The sequence below is a fragment of the Anabrus simplex genome, chromosome 3 (assembly GCF_040414725.1).
Source record: "Anabrus simplex isolate iqAnaSimp1 chromosome 3, ASM4041472v1, whole genome shotgun sequence".
Classification (NCBI taxonomy): Eukaryota; Metazoa; Arthropoda; class Insecta; order Orthoptera; family Tettigoniidae; genus Anabrus; species Anabrus simplex.
Genome location: NC_090267.1, coordinates 132616668 through 132638747, shown reverse-complemented (window position 1 = coordinate 132638747; position 22080 = coordinate 132616668). Strand labels below are relative to the sequence as shown.

The window sequence follows — 22080 nt, the reverse complement described above, 5'->3', positions numbered from 1 at the left end:
AGTGTACCTGTACAAAATGTCTGTGCTACACAAGCTAACAGATCATCACCGGCAGAAGAGTTTGCAGAACGCCTTATGGACTCAAGATAAAGATGAAGTACTGTTTAACACTTGGTTCTCTGATGAAGCCTATTTTCACCTCAAGGGGGCAATTAATAAATAAAATGTGCGGTTTTGGGCTAGAGAAAACCAGACATTTAAAAAAAAGGAAACACGTATGGAGGAAAAATGAGTCTGTGGGTAGCTCTGTCAAGTCATGGGTTAATTGGATCATTTTTCTTCAGTCAGACAGTTAATGCACAGCGATACACGGATATGCTGGAGAATGAATTCATGCCTGAAATTCTCGCTGCACCTATTCACACGCAGTGGTTTATGCAAGATGGTGCAACATCTCACACAGCTAACGATGTTCTTTAGTTTTTGAGGGCAGTATTTGTTCATCGTTTAATGTCTCATCGTATGGCGGATTCTCCTGGCCTCCTTAAAGCCCACATTTAAATGCTTGTGATATCTTTTTATGGGGCTAGTTGAAAGAAAAACTCTTCCCCTTCAAGACCTCAAAGCCGTATGGAAATGCGTGCTCGGATTGTGTAGCTCTGCAGTGAAATTAATGAAGACCTGTGCCGTAAAGTCGTCAGAAATATGCGTACTCGTCTCGAAGAGGTTATCCGCCGAAGTGGAGGCCATATTGAACATGTGATATAGTGAAATGTATTTCCAGGGTCCAAGCTGCCTGTGTCTAAAGTTTCATTAGTGTTCTCTGAAAAATAAAGTTGTTATTCTAAAATTAAATGTGTCAACTATTCGTGCACCACCCTGCATATCTTCATTTTAAACATACTTCTGTTGCACACATATTAAATATTTTTGGATTCAGGAAAGCTTGCTCTATTCAAAGAAGTGAAAAACAAAAATGGGGATATTTGTGACTGTTCACATCCAGGTGCACTTAGGGTTCTGAATGTGAGCTGATAACAATATCATAGCCCAGATCAAAATAAGTACATGAAAATTAAAGTATACATTCTTTTCATCATAATGATACAAGACAAGAATATACAATTCACTTTCATAATATAAAAAGACGAAATATAATATGAGATCTTCTAAACACAAGCTATCGATTATGACATATGAGTGACCTACTAGTGCATGCACAGCCATGTTCAAATTATTACACTTCTACATTACTTTTCATAAATGTTGAATTCCTCAAAAGATTACATGGTACTGAAGAATCAACATAATACTGTATTTACGCGAATAATCCCCGCCGCCGAATAAAACCTGCACCCTAATTTTAGGAAGGATAATTTTGAAAAAAAATTAAACGAATTAAAATTCCTTCCAGCTAAAGAGTAACGTATGCATAAACAAACATTTAATATCACTCCTCGAATTCCACGTGGTCTTTACGCAAATATGAACATGCTGGATGTAGCTACTTTGCCTGAATATATTTGAGATGATAAAAATGCATTATCACTGCTCTAAAATATATTTGCCTTGAAACAAATTATGTGACAGATATTTCATTAATCTGAAATTGCAATAGGCTCGATTCACTGTAGATCGGAAGATTCTTTGTCTCTTGCATCACTACATACCTCTCCTAAATTACTTACAAATTCGTCACACTCCACGTCCAAAACACTTCTCACACGCGATCTCTTTTTACTCGGAGAGTAGCACGACCAGTGGTGGATAATTCTTTTTGTGCAATGTAAACACTTGAAACAGACAACAGACACACCACCAAACTCGTTTGTTAGTTTTGCGATACAACAGAATCTCATTAATTCGAAGTTGAAGGGACGCAAAATTGTGACTTTGAATTACGTAATTTTTAATTAACTGCCAACTCGTAATTCAGAAACTTCAACCTTTGCTGCGTCACAGTTTAAATCTTTCATATGCCATGGGAAAAAATGACCTATTTCCAAAATGTATCCGACGAGGCGCATTTACAGTATTCAAATAGTGCACATGGATAACTTACTGGCAAACATATCATCACGCAACGAAAGAAAGAAAGAAAGAAAGAGATTCAGAGATGAGGAGAAATCTATGCTGGCTCCCCTGAGCAAATGCCTTATTTTTTGGATTACTGTACTGTATGCATTTTTTGATGCCTTGTACTTGCACGGAAACATCATGGCTTATCGAACATTCCTATGACGAGGAGAGGAAGTCTTTCACTTCCGTCTGCATTGCAACACAGTACAGTGACCCCATCATCTCCTTTAATACCGTAAGTCCGTTTGATCTCAGCAGAAAGACGCAGTTTTATCGTCATTGGCAATATTGTTCGGTGCGTACGAATCGAATATAATTAACCGATTTAAATAAAACATCGGATAATTATAATTATGAGCCATGCTTTCTCACCAACTGTCGGCATCACCAGTGTTCACGGATTCTGTTTCTTCGCACACTGCCTGCTACGTGATATTGTGGCGAATGAATTACAATTTCTCTCACACTTAGCAACTATGAAACACACTGTGCAGACACACCGAAGCAAGCAAAAGTGAGGAAAGCTACTCCTGCACGTTCCGAAAGACACACTCTATCATGACGCTGAGAACATTCGAATTTAAATTACTCTGTAAAAACTATTTTTGTAATTGTAAAGGTAGTTTTGAATTAAAAGTCTGAATTATTTTCCTTTTAAATATAACATATGGGGGAAGTTTTCTTCCATCTACAGTTACACAAGGCATAACTGTACACCCAACATCGAAAACTATGTGAACCAGGAGCGTGTTGCAACCTTTGCGCAAATAAAACCCGCACCCCGATTTCATGCCTCAATATATATATATTTTTAAGTATGCGGAGATTATTCGCATAAATACGGTACACTGTATATGTATATAAATGATCATTCTCCTGACGTCTAGTTGGCAGAAGAGATGGTCAATTGATGATAGAAGCAACAAGCAGGAGAGGAACCCACACACATATTATCATAAAGTGTATGTTGGAAATGTTGGCCTAGTCCTGAATATAGCATGGTAATAGGATCATTTTAGCGGATGACCAATGCTGACTGATGTCCAAATAGTCGTGATGGTATCAGATAAAAAATTACCGGTATATCTTTCTCTGTTACTCAGACTTGATTTTTCAAGCACCTAATATTTCTTAGAGTTTTCCATAATAGTTTCCTAACCAGTGTTTCAAGAGGAGTCATAGTGTATGTAACTTGTAGTCTTACCAACGTGAAATGATTACCAGATGAATGAATGCTTCTAAACAGCAAGATAGTCTTGATGAGAAAATGAGGCAGATCAATGCATGTACCACTGTTGGTATGTGTGGGCAATGATACACGAGAAACAGGAGGAAAAAAAGATCAAACACAAGGTCAGCATTTTTCAAAGTATGCATCTTTCAAATGTATGTACCGCAACAATACAAAGATGGAAAAATTTCACCTATGGTAGGGAGGAGAAAAATTAATATTGAACTCTGTCGCAAATGTGTTAACCTATCGAATATTCTAAAGCCTCACTAACTTTTCTCCACCTTGTTCTTCAAGCACTTTTGTTTTACTCTCATTGAAAAGAGCCTTTCACATGAATATCTTGCATTAAATTAACTAGAACCTTACTTCTGAATAGGCACTATCAAAATTGTGAATTTCCAACATACAACATAACATCTCTACATTAGAGATGAATAATTTCAACATAACTGTAAACTCACTCTTCAGTTGTGAAGTAAAAATTTTTGTTCATGTGAAAATAATATGAAATATATTACAAATGTTTTGAATAGCTATACACAGCTAGTGCCTTTGCTGACGGGACCTAGTGTTTACAGTGCACTGTGTCTTCTGGTATGGGCTAGAGCAATTTTGTTACTTTCATTGATCTGTCTCAGCTTTATCCTTGGCTTTGACAAAATGAAAGTGACTGAGGTATGAGTGATGCTAGTAATGCCATTCCTTCTGCAGCCAGTCCCTGCTATGAATGGTGTGAAAATATTGCTCATAGGGTCAGTTGGTGCATGCATTTCAGTGGGCTTGGCAGACTGATATGTAATAGCAACTTCTGGCTCGGTGAGGAAAGCAACGGGAAACTACCTCACTCCTCATTTCCCTAGTACGCCTCTTCAGTGATGCCTAGGCCATCTATGACAGCTGATGGCGGAACTGTTGAGGATCCAACCAGCCTTCGGACTGAGGACTAAACATACATACATACATACACAGCTAATGTACAAAATTGTATTTCACTACTATCACTGTATTACATGGACGGCTCTAAATGTTTGCTTTGGTACAGTCTTAAGCCAGTTTTAAGGGTAAAAATACCCTTTTATTAAAACATACGCTATTCATCAGTAATTATGAAGTTAATATTTCTTGGTATTTCCTTCAACAAACATAGAACTCAAACAGTACTTACTGTAATAGAACACTAAATGTATACTAAAGTATAACCATTGCACAAGATGACAAAACTATCTCAAGATGTAAACAATTAAGATAGATCAAATATGGTACACTGTTCTCAGTGGAGAGATACTTTGTATCTTGAATGAAGTCCATTATGTCTTCTGCTTTTAAAGCATGCTCAAAACACATTTTATGCTAAAGTAACATTAAAGAAAATATAATATACATATTGTAGAACAATTAAGAGTCTTTAATAACAACAACAATAATAATAATAATAATAATAATAATAATAATAATAATAATAATAATAATAATAATAATATGACTCATAATCATTCACCAATACAATTCTGTGGAAATGTACACAAAAAGGAATGATTAAAAAAAAAAAAAACAGGCAAGTGAGTTACAGTAGTAGAGTGCCTGCTGGGCATAATAAAACACAGGCTAGAATATTTCAAAATGTTGTACAACTTTGTAAAGAGACAATTTGGAAAGTGATAGTAAAATACAATTATAAATGAGACTTTATTGTTCAATTTTCAATTAAACATTTTTTCATTCAAATCATCACAGAAAAGAGTTAAAATTAACACATTAAAAACTTGTCCCTTATTAATAATTATGCACACAAAAAAAAAACTTAACCACATCCGGGTGACTGGAATGGGACATCGATGATGATGATGATGATGATGATGATGATGATGATGATGATGATGATGAAGAAATAAACTTGATCACAGTCTTCTTACACATCAAAGAGCTATACACTAATTTTTAATATGTTGTCCTCTAGCTAAACTATTACATAAGTTTCACTGCAGACAAATAACCTTGAAGTTAAGCATATTTAAAACAATTAAGCCCATTATGGTAGACGTGCATGAAATCCTTCAAAACTATGAACATTTTTGTGTGCTGAAATTGTTAGCTTATTATGTTGGGAATCTAGTAACAAAAGGATTTAGTTGAATTCACTACCTAAGTGCACTAAATTCCTAACACATGCATGTCAGGTGCCCCACCCCTCTTTTTCACGCATTGCATTTTTACATCTTTGTTGAATTCTTTACATCTGTTTAGTCAGGCAGTTGACAGCATCACATTTGGAGCACTGAAGAAGGCTGTGAAGTGTCATTTCCAGTTTGTCAAACATGGTGATTACCGCAGAAAGTTTGCTTTGATTTGAGGGATGTAGTGTTCTGAGGTTGTGTGTTGTGTAATTCAAATGTCATTTCCTGGACTTCCTTTTTCCATGCCACATACACCATTTTCTCTGGAACTACCAAAGATTTTTTTTTTTTTTTGCTACTTTGCTTTATGTCGCACCGACACAGATAGGTCTTATGGCGACGATGGGAGAGGAAAGGCCTAGGAAGTGGAAGGAAGCGGCCGTGGCCTTAATTAAGGTACAGCCCCGGCATTTGCCTGGTGTGAAAATGGGAAACCACGGAAAACCATCTTCAGGGCTGCCGACAGTGGGGCTCGAATCCACTATCTCCCGATTACTGGATACTGGCCGCACTTAAGCGACTGCAGCTATCGAGCTCGGTGCCAAAGATTTCAATCTGCAACCTGATAGACATGCAGGCTAAACACTAGAACCTTTCTGGTCAGAGTTCTAAGCTGAAATATTATCACAAAGTGGTTTTTCAAGGTGCAATAACAATGTTATGTTATGGATTTCATAGTTAAATATGTATGTCATTTTTGTGTATTCAAATTTAAAAGTTCATTTATTTAAAAAAAATTCAAAATAGGAATGAAATTAAAAATGCCTGCAGGCATTAAATCACCAAGGTCTTAGAAGTCACTAGAAAAAGTTACAAGGTCCAGGACCTCAAGCATTGCTAAGGAAAAAGTACATCAATTTGACCAAAATTCAAATTTAGAAAAAAAGAAAAAAAATATTTCAGAAAATTTTTAGCTAAATTAATTAATGTTTATAGCTAAGAACAATGTATGTTTAATCAGTGTGCAAAGTTTCATGATTCTAACTTTTTTTTTTACAATTTGCTTTACATCGCACCGATACAGATAGGTCTTATGGCGATGATGGGATAGGAAAGGCCTAGGAGTGGGAAGCAAGCAGCCATGACCTTAATTACAGTACAGCCCTAGCATTTGCCTGGTGTGAAAATGGGAAATCATGGAACACCATCTTCAGGGCTGCCGACAGTGGGGTTCGAACCCATTATCTCCCGGATGCAAGCTCACAGCTGTGTGACCCTAACCACACCGCCAACTTGCCTGGTATGATTCTAAATCAAATAGTGTCCAAGTTCCAGAGAATTAAGAAATCAATGGATTTTCATGCACATCTTCCCTAAACAACCTCCTTTCATTTTAGCACATAAGGAGATATGTAAAACGAATAGTAAAAGGATGATCAACAGGTGAAACTAAAAGCTATTTTCTAAAAGGAATGTATGGCTAATACAGAAGGTAAATGTTTTTTATCACACTTATCTTCAATACCAGATTTCAAAGAAAGTAAGGAACAGAAAACATCTCTCACTCACTGGTATACTGGTATACCGAGCAGGAATGGAGAGACAGAAGTAGATAAAAATTATTTGGACTTCATGGGAATTCTTCATTATATGTATATATATAAAAGAGAAAAAAATAAAGAAGTGTAGAAATACACATCATAGGAACAACTAAGTGTCAAACAAAGTAACATATAGAAAGATATCAACATCAGGATGGGTAGCTCATATGCTGTTGTTGGTCAGGAGGAGCAAAAACTCTGGCTTAGAATGCCCAATCAGTGGTCCCTGGCCTAACTAGGGACAAGGACTAGGTTGCCAACGTCCAGTTTGGATAAGGCATTTTCTTTATAGATAAAACAAAGAATATGAAAAGGAACACACTGACCTGTCATTGTGCATTGTGTGTTCCTTTTCATGTTCCTACCTATTTATTTATTTTTTACTTTTTATGACCTTCATTGGACCACTTTAGTCAATATTATAAAAAAGGTTTCTCAGTTTCTTATCAGCCCAGTACTTCTTTATTCTCTCAGTTCTTAACTTTCTTTCTTCTCTGAAATCACCCGTACCATTCTGTTGATCCTGGTTTGTTGTCTTGTTTGTGAGTTTCTTGATTTTGTCTGTTTTGTTTTTTAAATGTTCTATTGTAATTTGTGGTTCCCTCATATCTTCCTTGATTTCTGTAATCCATCTAACGTTGCTCTTACTGTTCCCCTCTATCTTTATTACTACTTAATACATAAAAGACAGACAGTTACAAATGATGATAGGATGATACATTAAGAATAAACATAATGAGAATAAATAAAGGGAAGATGAGGACAAACATGAAAACACAGAAAGTCCACATATTCACACACTGCTATTTTCATAACGGGCTCTCTCATAATCAATCCCAATTTTTCCAGACCTATTTTTCAACTCCTGATAGGATCGTATCTGCTTCTCAGTCTTATCAGGTAGGCAGCAATAGAGAAAAGGGCTGGATACAGTAAACTCCCAATTAGTACATACTGTTTGAGAATTATCTGAAGAATCTGAAAAATGATATTACATAAATAAATAAATAAATAAATAAAACAAATGTATTGTAGTGCTGTAAGGGAAAAGTTAAATTCCTCTCACAAATGTGCATTCCACAGCTTTTTTCAAAATATAATTTCTCTTGTTATGTTTTTAAATACCCTATTATAGCAAGATGAGAATTACTTTTTCCTTAATTGGATTATCTGTGATTCTCATTAATGTTCTCTCCTTCAATAGCCTGAATAACTGGAGATAATCTGTATATACAGTAGAAGTAAAGGGAGGGGGGAAAAAAGTTTTGAAGGTGGTAAAATGCGAGATATATATAAGACAAACTCAGAAGGAAAAATGGAACCAAGTGGAATTAATATATGGTTCATCATCAAAGATAGAAAATGAGAGAGGAGGATAGGAACATACACAAACGAACAGCACTAAGACAGCAACTGTAGTCAGAGGGAGCAAACAGAATGGAGGGATAAAATAAACATGAAGATGTATTATCCTTCATCTTATAATCTACCTTCAGTTCATGTTACTTATTAAGAGTCAAACTCTCCCTTTAGTACTGAAGGTACAAATACATCTCTGGTACTTATTCCAACAGCAAGTGCATTGATTAAAGAGGATAAACGTCAAGGTTATCAACTCATTAACTATTTCAAAGGGGAGAACAAAGTCAAGTATTTTGTCACTGATAAGAACTAAAGCCTATGATACAAACAGTCAGAAGATTAGAGCTCTAACTGATAAACTTGGTCCTATGATTCTTCTGCATACCTTCCATTTATTACTATCGCGTGAAGATGTGAACAATGATTTTAAAAGTAACAGGTCCACGATGCTAACATTCATACTGACATGGTTACCCATAAGACTGCTTGACATCCTTGGAGTGAAATACATCCACTGTAGTTTCATGACAAGGTCGTAAGTCAAGATCGAAGGCTCCGAGAGCAAACTTGCCATCTGGTGCTTTAAAATAGTCCAAACCACGGCCAATTTTAATGATCCATCCACTGCTCAGCCTAAAAAAATAAAAATAAAAAATTAAATTCAAGTAATTTTAGAAGTATTATTCAGCATTATTTGTGCAGGAATGCATTTGCAATACATTTCCATATAGAGTACTTTCAAAGAGTGCTGCACACTGGGCAGAGCAATGAACAGACTGAATTTACTCCTGCCCTATAATTTGCACTTGATTACACTTGATTCAGTGTAAGTTTGCAAATAGAATTGACTGGCGAAAGTGTACAAGGCTGCAGTCATCCAGTCTTATAGTGCAGAAATCTCAGATATTCTTTAAGGATGTACTTTATTACATTCCATCATTGTTTTGCAACTATAACCTGCACCATCGGTCAATCCTGGCTACACTACTGATACACTATGCATCCTGTCAAATATGATTATGCAGAATTCCACACTTAAAACACAGAGGTGACACAATGATAAATTAAGCATTACCTTGTTTAGTACAGGATCTAACAAACTCCCTTAATTAAGTCAGTATATCACAAATTTAGAAATATTGCCAGTTTCTTTAAGTGTAATATTCTGATAGGAAATAAGATGAAAAATGGGCCTCTCACACGATAATTGCTCTAGTGAAATGGCCAACCCACCTGTTTAATAAACAGAAAATTCCAGGGTTGATCTTTAAGGGCTTCCAGAATAATCTGTTCATTTCCATTCAGAATATCTGATTTGGGAGATGCTATCACTGAAATTACTTCTAATAAATTATTCATTTCTTCATGTGACTGGTATTTGTAATAGGTCTTAATAGCAATAATATTCTGTTTAGTGTTGGTAAATGAGTGAAATATACGGATGGGACAAATGGTTACTTTCCAGCATCATGTTCCTGTGTATGTTACAGTGGAGTATAAGGTTGGAGTATTAGGATATAAAGGTAACATAATACAAGTTGCAGGTCAACTGCTGGGAGGAACATTCACTATACCTGCTGTCTCTTGTAGCCCCTAACCCCACCTTCGTAAATACTTATAAATAGCAATAATATATCTTCATCTGGCTTTCTTCTCCCCTACTCTCCCTTTCACCAACTCGTTACTCACATTCTTGACTTTTCCTAGAAAATGTTTGCAATGAGCCATATACACTCCGAGAACTAATACTTCGAAACCTTCATTTATAAATGTAACCAGGTAGCTCTGTGTATTCTTAGATGTCCAATGATCTGTAGTTAAAACAGACACTGGGGCCCGACATAAAATATGTTGATGAATGAGTGTCATATACACTTCAGATGCTGCGGGAATGAGATGAGAAAACAGTCCTATCAGGCAAGACGTAAGCAGAGTTAAATCCATTACTTTCTTTTTGTCTTTTTATGTCGCTGATATTATGGTGACGATAGGACAGGACAGGAGAGCTGTCAGCAGAGAGATGGCGTGGAATGACATTAGTAGACGAATAAGTTTGAGTGGCGTTTATAAAAGTAGGAAAGATCACAATATGAAGATAAAGTTGGAATTCAAGAGGGCAAACTGGGGCAAATATTCATTTGCAGAAAGGGGAGTTAGGGATTGGAATAACTTACCAGGGGAGACATTTAATAAATTTCCAATTTCTTTGAAATCATTTAGGAAAAGGCTAGGAAAACAACAGATAGGGAATCTGCCACCTGGGCGACTGCCCTAAATGCAGATCAGTATTGATTGATTGATTGATTGATTGACTGATTGATTTGGAAGCAACCGTGGCATCAACTGAGAAACAGTCCCAGCATTTGCTTGGTGTGTACATGGGAAACTAGCGTAAACCATTTTCAGGGCTGCCGAATACAAGCTAACAGCTACGTGACCCTGAACTGTGTAGCCAACTTGCTCTGGAAATAAAGTACAAAAGTCTCCAACCTCTTCGTCTTCCACCATAGAAAAGCAAAAGCAAAGTCATCTCCGTACAGGTCATGAAAGCCCTTGGAGGGGTGGAAGGTAAAGGCTTCCACTATCCATAACCTCGGCACTTGATGGGGTAGAGTGGTTAGCTCTTCGCCTGGCCACCTTTGCCCCCATGAATTAACCTGGTACTCATTTTCGGTGTAGGCTGAGTGAACCTCAGGGCCATGTGCACCTCTGGAAGTGGAAATGTTGTTTCTTAAATTTTATGACTTTCTGACGGGATTTCGAACCCACGTCCTTCCGGCTGAACCGAGCACGTCTTTACCACCTCGGCCAGGTAGCCCCTGTCTTCCCCCAAAGGGTTGAGAATATGCGGTAAACAACTGTGTAAGTGGCTTGTCCAGCGTCTTTTTCTCTAAATCACTCCTTTTCGTTTGTACTGGTAAAAATTATGTTAACAGCAGGTTGCAGTCGATGACGTAGTTTCAAGAGGGACAGATACACGTGATGGCACTTGCAGTGACTTTTCAGGACCTGCTAGTTGAGTACCACGTACATTAATGAAAACTACATGAACCAGTCGAATTTTTAAAAATGGTATTATTATTTATTATTATTTGGTATATTCCTACAATGCGTTTCTAAGAAACTGTTTCCCTGTAGTTGAGTTTTTGTCCACATAAATCGTATTGGGTCTTTTGCTCATTGTCTACAATACGGCGTGAAGCATGATATTCAAAGTGGGAAGACCAGGCATAACAGTTTTGAGAAACTAGACTTCTGTAAGTTTACAACCAGTAAGCCTATGATAAATCATTTTGAATAAGTAAAGAATATCTGTAACCAGTCAGCAAGTAACGGTAGGAATATCAGTTCTGCCTCTAAACTGTTACAGAATTATCGCTTGCGTCTGCGCAGGAGGTGCGCTTAAAGCGAGCTGCAATGCTTCCTAATATCCGTTTGCCAATCAGAAACTCCCTACCCTTCCCTTGGTTTCTCTCAGGCAGTTACTTTTGTATTAGGGTCTCCAGTGGAACATAATATTTTTGGAACAGCTTACTCTGGTGGAATAGGATTCATTATCATCTTACGATATGTAACTCCCTTCTCTAGTGGAAATACAGTGACAAACCAATTAAAAATACTAATTTCACAAATATTTTATTACTGCTACCTTTTAGAATGAACATTTTAACAACAACTTAACCTAAGTGATAGTTACTTACCAAAAATAGGAATTTAATGCTTCTATTAACAGCAAAGGTTTGCACATTTCTTTTGTGCCAAAAACAGACATCAGTATTTGTGAAAAATCTTTGATATGGGGGGCACAACTTTCATCTGGCACTTGTTTTAAAGAATGAACTACAGAGTCTGTGTAAACAGAGGTTACCGGTATTGAAATTTGCAAATCAAAGCAATTTGTGAAGCAAACAGGTGCCACGCCACGGAGATGCACTCATGCTTTCTACAGCCAACTGAGCAAGTCTGACAGGGGTCAAATTGTGGCCTTCCAAGTGGCGGGATGGTCCTTTTGGAGAATTGCCACACAAGTTCGACGTGCTGCATCAGGTGTGCAATGATGCTGGCTGCAATGGTCATGTGAACATTCTTACACCCGTAGACGAGGTTCTGGACATCCACGCAGCAGAGACGTCCGCCAAGATTGTCGTATTGTAAGGGCAGCAGTAGCAGATCGTACAGCTACCACAGCACAGATAAGAAGATTTGTGAGCCCAGAAGTGTCAACATGAACTGTTGCCAACCAGTTACTAGCAGTGGGACTACGGGCACGCACACCTTTAGCCCATCTTCCACTCGCCACAGCATCGACGGTGCACGGCTCGACTGGTGCCTTACATGTAACTAATCTCATTATTAGACCCGTATTGAACTATGCTATGATATACTAATAATTTTGATCAAAATAACCAATAAATTGTTAGTATATCGACTGGTGCCGTCAGAGGATCACCTGGAAGATGGAATGGCGGGCTGTGGTCTTCAGCAATGAAAGCAGATTCTGCCTGCATGCAAGTGATGGTCGTTTGCGCATACGACATAGACCCGACGAGCGCTGTCTCATAGATTGCATTCGTCGAAGACACACTGGCCCCATCCCAGGCCTTATGGTCTGGGGTGCGATAAGCTACAACTTGTGTTCACCTTTGATGTTTGTGGAGGGAACGCTGACCAGCACTTGGTACATGCAGAATGTTGTAAGACCCATTCTTTTGCCATTCTTGCAACAGGAAGGTGATGTGTCGTTCCAACAGGATAATGCTCACCCACACATCACGCGTGAAACTCGTGCTCTGCAAGACATTCAGCAACTTCCCTGGCCAGCACGATCTCCGGGCTTGTCTCCCATCGAGCACATGTGGTATATGATAGAACAACAACCGACTCACGCAGCTCATCAACCCACAACTCTTGCAGAACTACGTGAACAGGTCGAACAGGCATGGAATAATGAATCCCAAGACAGTATTCACCACCTGTATGATTGAATGGATGCCAGAATCAACGCCTGCATTGCTGCCCGTAGAGGATACACCACGTACTAATATGAGTGTTTCAGCATGGATCAACACTTGGTACCTCAGTACCACTTGAGTTATTGATCTCTAAATGTAATCATTTCATGTACTCCACATGCACTGTTTTAATAATAAATCTTGAGTGAATTGGAAAACTCTAAGAGGGTGTCCAATTTTTTTTTTTTTTCCGGCAGTGTATATTGATCTTCATGTTGCCTTCGTGTATGACGGCATTTTCTGTGTGCTAATACTGGCCTTTTCGCTTGGATGTCAAGGTATAATTACTTCAACTAGTTAGAGAATATTCTTATTTGATTGTCTGCTTATGTGGTGGTAGATCACTGAAGGTAATACGTCTGAACATATGTTGCACAACTACTTCCCTGAGGGTTCAATATCAGTATTTTCTCCTAACGTTTCATAAAGTCAAAGAAAGGGACAAACAAGTATCTAAGACGAAATTCTAAAATAATTTAATTATATAAAGTTCACCTGATCTTTACACTTCTGCCATTTAATAAATGGTCTGTTTAAAAAGTTACATAGTTGTTTAATAAACTACCTAGGACATGTTTCGACCTAGCCTAGAGGTCATCATCAGCTAAGATAACATAAAGAAGACATATAATAAAAACAGTGATACATAAACAATCCTAGATACAATACCATCAACAAATGCAATGCGAGTTTATGTTTTAATTGTGTATAGCTTCAATATTAAAACATCACTCAACAAATACAATGGAAATCTGTTAAGAATGTACATGGATTCAAACTTGGATGAATTTAGTTGTAAGTGTGGGTCCAACTGTATTTAATACAATATTGGTTGCCTGGAGGAAATACTTAAAGAATTGTGAAGACAGTTAGATGATGTTCTAATCTGTCATGTTTCTGGAAACGGAGTGAAGTTTTTGAAAAATCTGTTATATTGCATCACGGAGAATACAAGCATAGCCAAGATCTGAAACTGGAAACAAAAAGCCGAGTATGAGAACAAAAAATTAGGTAGAAGTAAAAGATAATAATATTGGGGACCACGTTTTCGTCGTGTTAGTTCCGAATTTAGCAGTAAGCAAAGATGATATGCGACGAAATGTAAATATTATGAAGGGAATTCAGAAATAAATTTTGCTTGTGACTACAATCAACCATGTGATAACATTGTTTGTTACTGGGCGTTGCAGAATAGGGTTTTAAAATGCCGAAGGTAGCAGTTTCTGCCGCGGGCAGCCTTACAGAATATAAGAATGAAGGATTTATCATTGCTTGTGGCATTCTTATATGCAAATGTTGTGATTGTCGGTTAGACTATAGCAGGAAAGATGCTTTAGACAAAAAATGTAAATTGGAGAAGCATTCAAAATTCCAAGAAACTTTGCATCTTGAAGTTAGTGTTCCTAGAGAGGCCACACTGAAAGAAACATTATCAAATGCTAGTTGCGTGAAGGATTTGAAAGAAGAGTTTATTTTGTTCACTACTACTTTGTTCGTGAAAGCTAACATACCAGTAGAAAAACTAGAAAATCCTGCTATTCGTACTTGGCTTAATAAGTACATTTGTGGAGGAGGAGATTTACCATCAACAAATCAGATCCGGCAGAAAATACATCCCCATGATCGTTGAAAGGAGGAGGGAGGAAATTAAGGAAAAGCTAAAAAAAAAAAAAAAAAGACATATTTCTGCTATGTGATGAAACAACTGACAAAAATGGTAGGTGTGTTTTTTAACATCCTACCTCGTCTATTAGTGCCAATAGTGAAAATTGTGACAATGCTGTATTAGATACTTTGAATTCCTATGCAACTGAACGGGAGCATGTAGTGTAGTAGTTAAGGACTCTGCACTCTCCATGACAAAATGTGTAACTACTCTTCAAGGACTGATTGAAGAAATGGGTGATGTCCAGTGCTGGTTTCATAAAGTCAACCTTGTCGGCTGCATATTTGTGAACGATCTGTATGAACTGAACATGTCTATAATAAAGACGTAAATACGTGAAAAAGAAAAAGCTACTACACTGCGTTTCTAAGAGAGAAATATGGAAACACAGAACAAGAGGATGAAATTCTAGCTTTCCGAATGCCTGTGTGTACAAGATGGAATTCCTGGTTTAAGGCTGAAATATACAGGCCACACATGTGGAACATCAGGTGGCATTTTTTGAAACACTGGAAAATTCAAATTCTAGGGTAAAATTTTTCCAACAAGCATCTACTTCAACAATACAGATTATTAAATTACAAGCTGTGTATGTTTCTGTTGTTGGTGTCTCACTTATGGACTTGCTTAATTTCTTGGAGGGATCTAAGTACCCAACTATTCATGTACTTGCTGGGAAGCTAGATGACCTTGAGGTAAAGCTCAAGCTATTAAGCGATGGTGGAGGATTCAACCAGACAATCCTCCAGAACTTGAAACAGCTTCCTCAAAAGATGCAGATAATGGTTAAGTCCAAGCTTACGTGTGTTGCTCTAGTAAAAGTCAGAACTTTAAGGGCCACGGATCCAGCCAGGAAGACTGTAGAAGCCATTGGGTCATTGTTTGATCCTTGGCATGCACCTAAGAACGTATCTACTACAGAACTGCTGCAGGTTAAGAAGAATGCCCCATTTCTTGAGAGGATGGAGTCTCAACAGTTTTTAGAGGCTTACAGCAATTACTTGACTGCCATCAAGATAATGTGAATGTTCCAGAGATCCTCATGGGATTAAGGCTTGCTCAGAGAGACTATGCAACTGCACATTAAAATGTGTGTGGTATCCATGTTCAAATGTGGATTCTGAAAGGTCATTTTCAAAATATAGTCTCATAGTAAGTGACAGGAGGCAACAATTGACAGCTGCAAATACTGAGACACTGACCATAATCTACTTTCAATTATTTCACTGCAATATTCAAATAAAACTGAAAAAGGTAACTTGTACTCACTGTGAATGTGTTTCCTGAGATGCTGCATGGAGGTGAATGTAAAATAAAAGTGCAACTTTTTTTCATTCTTTCATAGGCATGTGTAATGGTATACCTGCGCCATTTTGTTTTTACTTTATGTTTTATTAATTTTATAAGTGTTTAAGCGCTTATTGCACAAACCTGATCACGTTCCGAATTTTAACATTTTCCCCCCCAAAAAATAATAAAAACACAAAACACCACCTTTTGAATTTTAAATGAACAAATCATTAAAAAAAATAAAGACACTTTCTAACACCTCTAACCATTGCCAATTCTCTGCTACTGATCATAACAGACTGTAACTGCTTATGATCTATGTTAACACTAAGGTCTGCAGTAGACTGAATGAAGTGGCAAGCATTCCTCTTATAAGTCCCTCTATTCAGGGGGATGTTCCCACATTCTGGTCTGTCTGTCCTAAACCACAAATATTGAAGCTCCAGTCGTTTTGTCTGAAACATTGAATTTTCTGGGCAAACTGGTAGGAAAGTTTGTAGGAACCCTAGTAGAAGCAAGCGTACACTTCACCTCTTGTGTAGCATGCAGCACATTTATTTGGAACAAGTTCTAATATCTGGGCAAACGTTGATAATTTGTATTGCAAGTGAAGATCACTTGAATTTACAAGTGAATCCAGCATAATCAGCAACGAGTCAGTTATTCTTTGGCACCTTGTCAATAAAAACAATGTGAGTAAGCCCCTACATTCTCCAGCACCGATGAACATAATGTACGGAAAAAAAAAATTGTTTCCTGACTTGTACTATCCAGTATGAGTGTTCTATTGCATCTTTCCTTTTAATTTTACTTCCTTAGGATAACTGAGGATGGTTACCCAGTTGTACTTCCTCTTAAAACAATAATCATCATCATCATCACCACCACCACCACCACCACCTAGCACCACTAGTACTATGGTACTAAATAAATAAATCTAAGAACTAAGGAGAACAACTTTATATTTGAGTACACTTAATTTTGATGTACTTTTAACCACACTAGTTTTGACATGAACAGTAGGTACATTCAGTTTGACAAACATCTCATGGTAAGATGTATGTACTTTACAAACAAGATGAAAAGAAGAAATACTGTACCTTATTTGTCTGTCATGTAGTGTAGGTGAGAAATTAATAGTAAGATGGATGTTGTACCGCAGTAGACTACTCTTCACATTTTCAAGCCATGGTCTCTGGTCCTTCACTGAACCATCTAAACTAGTCAGAAGATTAATATGTCGGAGATTGGAGCATGACTTCACAAGTAACTCGCACAATCTCAAGAAGTTCTGACACTGAAACAAAACCAGAGATTTCATTCACAAATCAATGTATAACTTAACCTCACACACTTAGTATGTTTAAATTCAGAATTTACCTCTAATATTATCAAAAAAAGTTTTCAAATTTCCCTATGGGAAAATCAAACGATCATAAATATGTCTTTATACGACTCTTGGTCATGGCCATCCATCAACGGTTTCTAACTTCAGATGACTGCCAGCCCTAAGACATAGCCTGAATAGTTGCTAGATTTCACTTCAGTCACATATTTTGTTACATGGCACTAATTCGTTACACAAATTTTTGGATGACCCCAAGCTCTGAGACATATTTATGATTTGATGATGATGATAATAATAATAACAACAATAATAATACAGCCCTATCAATCTTTGAATTCTTTAGAGAACAGAAAATTGAGTAAAAATGGCTTAGGGAAGTGAGAAATGACTTGGCCAAGACTGGGGTAAAGACATTGCAGACAGAGAGAGGTTTAGACAACAAATCAAAGAATTCAGAGGTTTTCAGGAGACTGATGATAATGAAGATGATGGCATATCTTGTACGAACAGGTTTGTTGGGGCTTTTGTGGAGGTATTGTGTCCTATGCCCTCACAAAAACCACACCAAACCTGCCAGCACAAGCCACACTGCTATTATTATTATTATTATTATTATTATTATTATTATTACTGGACTACATGAGTCGTTCCACATTCACTTTCTCTTTGAAGGTTGTACTGTTTAGTTCTACCCAGTACTTTTTAATTTGTTCCGATTGTAATTTTCTCAACTCGTCGGAAATCTCTATAGCCCTTCTGCTGAAAATTTGTGAGCCTTAAGAAGGTTCTGATCATTCTTCTTACAGTTTTGAGGAGCATCAGTTGTTCTTTCATTTTTAATTTGGAACAGGGTTTCGTAAGTGCAAGTGGCTTCCAGGAGAGTCTAAACTGGAACACCCATGTAGAAATATAATTACTAAAGCATCCAAGTCCTTACACTTCGTAATGAGGGTGTTAAAGGGCAGCAGTTCCCAGGTGCATGGCTATATATCACTCATTAGTTCAGTCCTGAAATATGAAACAGCCATATGGCGGAAGCCGTGTTGTTAAGCACTGGAAATACTTAAGTTGTGTGAGAATTTGTATACGATGATGCAGGATTTTGAATGTTAACCCTCTGCCGTTCCCCATTTAAAGGCGGATCCTCGGCTGTAATTACCGTGTTTTCTGACGGAGTCCTTTAAATCCCAATAGGCACAGCAGCATAAATACCACCCTTTAAAAGAAAATAACTAGAAGCCAAACGAATAAAGATATAAATGCAATTTCTTTTGCATATCGTTCCTAAATGATTAGTGCATATAAATGTGTACTCACTCTAATTTTGAATATCCACATTTTGCTCGTGATGGTATTCCAAAAAGCACCCCATCCTGCACAGTAATAGATCGCACTGCTTACATTTGAATGTTGTTTGTTTGCCTCTCCCAGAAGCTGCCCTATTTTTCATTTGTAAACACAAAGCACACACTTTGGCACGAGAATCTTCACAAGAGAATGAAATAACACTACCCAGCATGATTTTTGCGGCAAAGTATCTGATACATGATTTTAACTAAATAAGGTCTCCTGATTTCAGAAATGTCATTGGTGCTACTGTATCACATCTAGTTTTCGTGTTATTTGCCATTTATTGTCTGAAAATGTGTCATTGCGGCACAGTGCTACTTTGTGATAACAGCGAATCGGCTGTTGTTAGAATGGCTGTGGTTGGCTTGAAGGCTGTACTACTTCATAACGGAAACATTCTAGCTTCGATTCCTGTGGCACATTCCGTTTCACTAAAAGAAAATGATAATACAATGCAAACTGTTTTAGATAAAATCAAATATCATGAGCACCGGTGGGATGTGTGTAGTGACTTGAAGGTGTGTGGTATTCTATTAGGACAAAAAGCAGACTACACTAAATTCTCTTGTTATTTATGTGAATGGGACAACAGAGCTAGGGAAAAGCACTGGTCTACACCTTCCTGGTCCAAGAGACAAGTTTTGACAACTGGTGTGAAAAATAGATGACCCACAAAAAGTTATTTTGCTACCACTACAAATCAAACTGGGAATCATGAAGCAGTTTGTTAAGGCCTTGGACAAAGTACATTGCAAGCAAATTTCCACATTTATCTGATGCAAAAGTCAAGGAAGGCATTTTTAATGGACCTCAAATTAGAAAGATCCTGAAAGACAGAAACTTTGAACAAACGATGAATGCCGTTGAACTTGCTGCATAGAATTCAATAAGAGACGTCATAACGAAGTTCCTAGGAAATGTAACGCATGAACAATACGAAACAATAGTGAAAACGATGTTGGATGATATGAAATATTTGGGGTGAAGAATGAGTCTGAAACTACACTTCCTTCATTCTCATCTCGATCACTTTCCGGAAAATCTTGAGGCTGTTAGTGAAGAAATGGGAGAGAAGTTTCACCATGACATCAAGGAGACAGGAAGAAGATACCAGGAGAGGTGGGATGAACCAATGATGGCCAACTACTGTTGCTGTTTGAAAAGAAGACAAACTTGATGCAGTCAGACACTGGGCAGCCAAGCGTTCATTCCAAGGGGACATCTCGGACTGTTAAAGTTTATTTTGTTCACATTTATGAATTCATAAAGATAATGAATAAAATTTATACTGTTTGCTTGTAAATCACATTTAATTGTCAAAATAAATTGCTTTCATTGCCTCAGAGTTGTTTATGTGTTTTGTGTAAATCAGTATTATATTACAATAAATGCAAAATATTTCATTGTAATTTTATACTCAATAATTATTCACTGTATTGCCTCTGTGGATCAGTGGTAGAGTGTCGGCCTCCAGATCCCAAGATAGCGGGTTCAAACCCGGCAGAGGTAGTCGGATTTTTGAAGGGCGGAAAAAAAGTCCATTCGATACTCGATGTCGAACGATGTCGGCATGTAAAAGATCTCTGGTGACACATTTGGTATTTACCTGACAAAATTCATTAAAATCTCAGCCATAGACGCCCAAGAGAGTTTCAGTTTACGCGGTCTGCCATCTAGTGGTCCTAGAGTAAAACGGAGCGTCGAAACTGACGAGCAGACAGCCAGATGGCGTCAAATTGAAATGTCTGCACACGGTAGCTGAGGCCATATGATCATTATTATTATTATTCACTGTATATAATAATTCAAGACAATATTCAACTATTTCAAAAATATATATAATAATAATACAAAAAATTATAAATATTTCCAAAATTAACAACATTTTTCAGTACTTTTTATATGCAATATTCAGGTCTATCTCTTATTTTGATATACCTATTGCGAGAAAACGTGACGTGATAAGTAGAAACTGAAAACGGATTCATGTTCAGCGACCCAAAATTAGTTAAGATCACATATCACACCTCTTGCCGCAAAAAGAAAGTTTGAAAATGCTGGGTTGTGTAATTTAGGGGATGGACAACCAATGGGTAAACTTTTTTTCCTGCCCGTATGTTTGCGGGATGTGAAGTTCCCGATCAGCTGATGCACCAAGTTGCGCCGGAAGTTCAGCTGTCTGTTTCCATGAGCTGTGAGAGCGGGTCGGTTACTCATATCATAAAGAATGACGGTAAAACAACTAATCCCATATAAATCAGAACTCCTACATATGCCCTTATTTCATCAGCATTAGTATCTTGCCAGATAGTATCAACAGTGCCAGGTTTTCTTAGTACACATTCAGCATGAATATTCGTCTACTCTGCTACTAGCTCATAAAATTCCGATCACACACAAAATTCAAAAAAGTCTTTTTCTGAACTCCCTGGAGGTAAATCATGATTTGGACCGGCATTGTTTTCCCATATTTTCAGTTCATCAAATTGAAATATTGTGACTACAGATATCACTAGTAACATTTCTTTGTAGTCCTGTTCCTCTATCTTTACACAATATTTGTTCAAGTTCATGATTCTCGGAATCATCAGAATGCAATTCTGAACCACAACTAGAAAGCTCATTATCTCCACTAACTTCTAACATATCTTCAATTTTGCATTCTTTCATACCTTTCGACACAACTCTGCGATTAGACGACAGGGTGTGTACTTGAACAAAAATAATCTCTAACTGAAAGGCGATGTATATAAAGTAGGTCTGCTTGGGAAATACACATAGGAAATGCTGTCAACAATGTCCTGACAGCTTGCCAAGTCAAGGGAATACAATGTGGTTTCACAAGACCCTTCAATATTTCTCTCAACACACTTCTAATGAACGTGTGACAAGCACTTTGGAGCGATCAGCACGGCGGGCGGGTGATAATACTCAAGCGCGCTGGAGCATCAGGGACGGTGAAGAGTTAATCAGAATTAATCTAGTATTTCTTGTAATATTTTCTTTTCACGGAATTGCTAGTTGTACTCTTGTTGTTGGGTAATTATTTATAAACTTTCTGCACAAAGTCGCCTACAGGCCGCT

General features: G+C 37.4%; 1 protein-coding gene across 3 annotated transcripts in view; it reads right to left on the bottom strand.

The window, feature by feature from the left end:
- Nucleotides 1–2983: 2983 nt before the first annotated feature.
- The window catches only part of LOC136866065 (MIT domain-containing protein 1), a 38049-nt gene continuing 18952 nt past the window's right edge, over nucleotides 2984–22080 (bottom strand). The window contains exons 4-6 of one of the 3 annotated variants that reach the window (XR_010859486.2): nucleotides 17399–17595; nucleotides 8716–8963; nucleotides 2984–7946 (exon numbers count right to left, since the gene is read on the bottom strand). Coding sequence is in view for 2 of the 3 variants with exons in the window: in XM_067142706.2 (XP_066998807.1) it covers nucleotides 8801–8963; nucleotides 17399–17595 (360 nt within the window). In the remaining variant the exon portion in view is untranslated. Of the gene's footprint in view, nucleotides 8964–17398; nucleotides 17596–22080 lie in introns of all 3 variants that reach the window. The other 2 variants (XM_067142706.2, XM_067142705.2) reach the window with 2 other exon arrangements.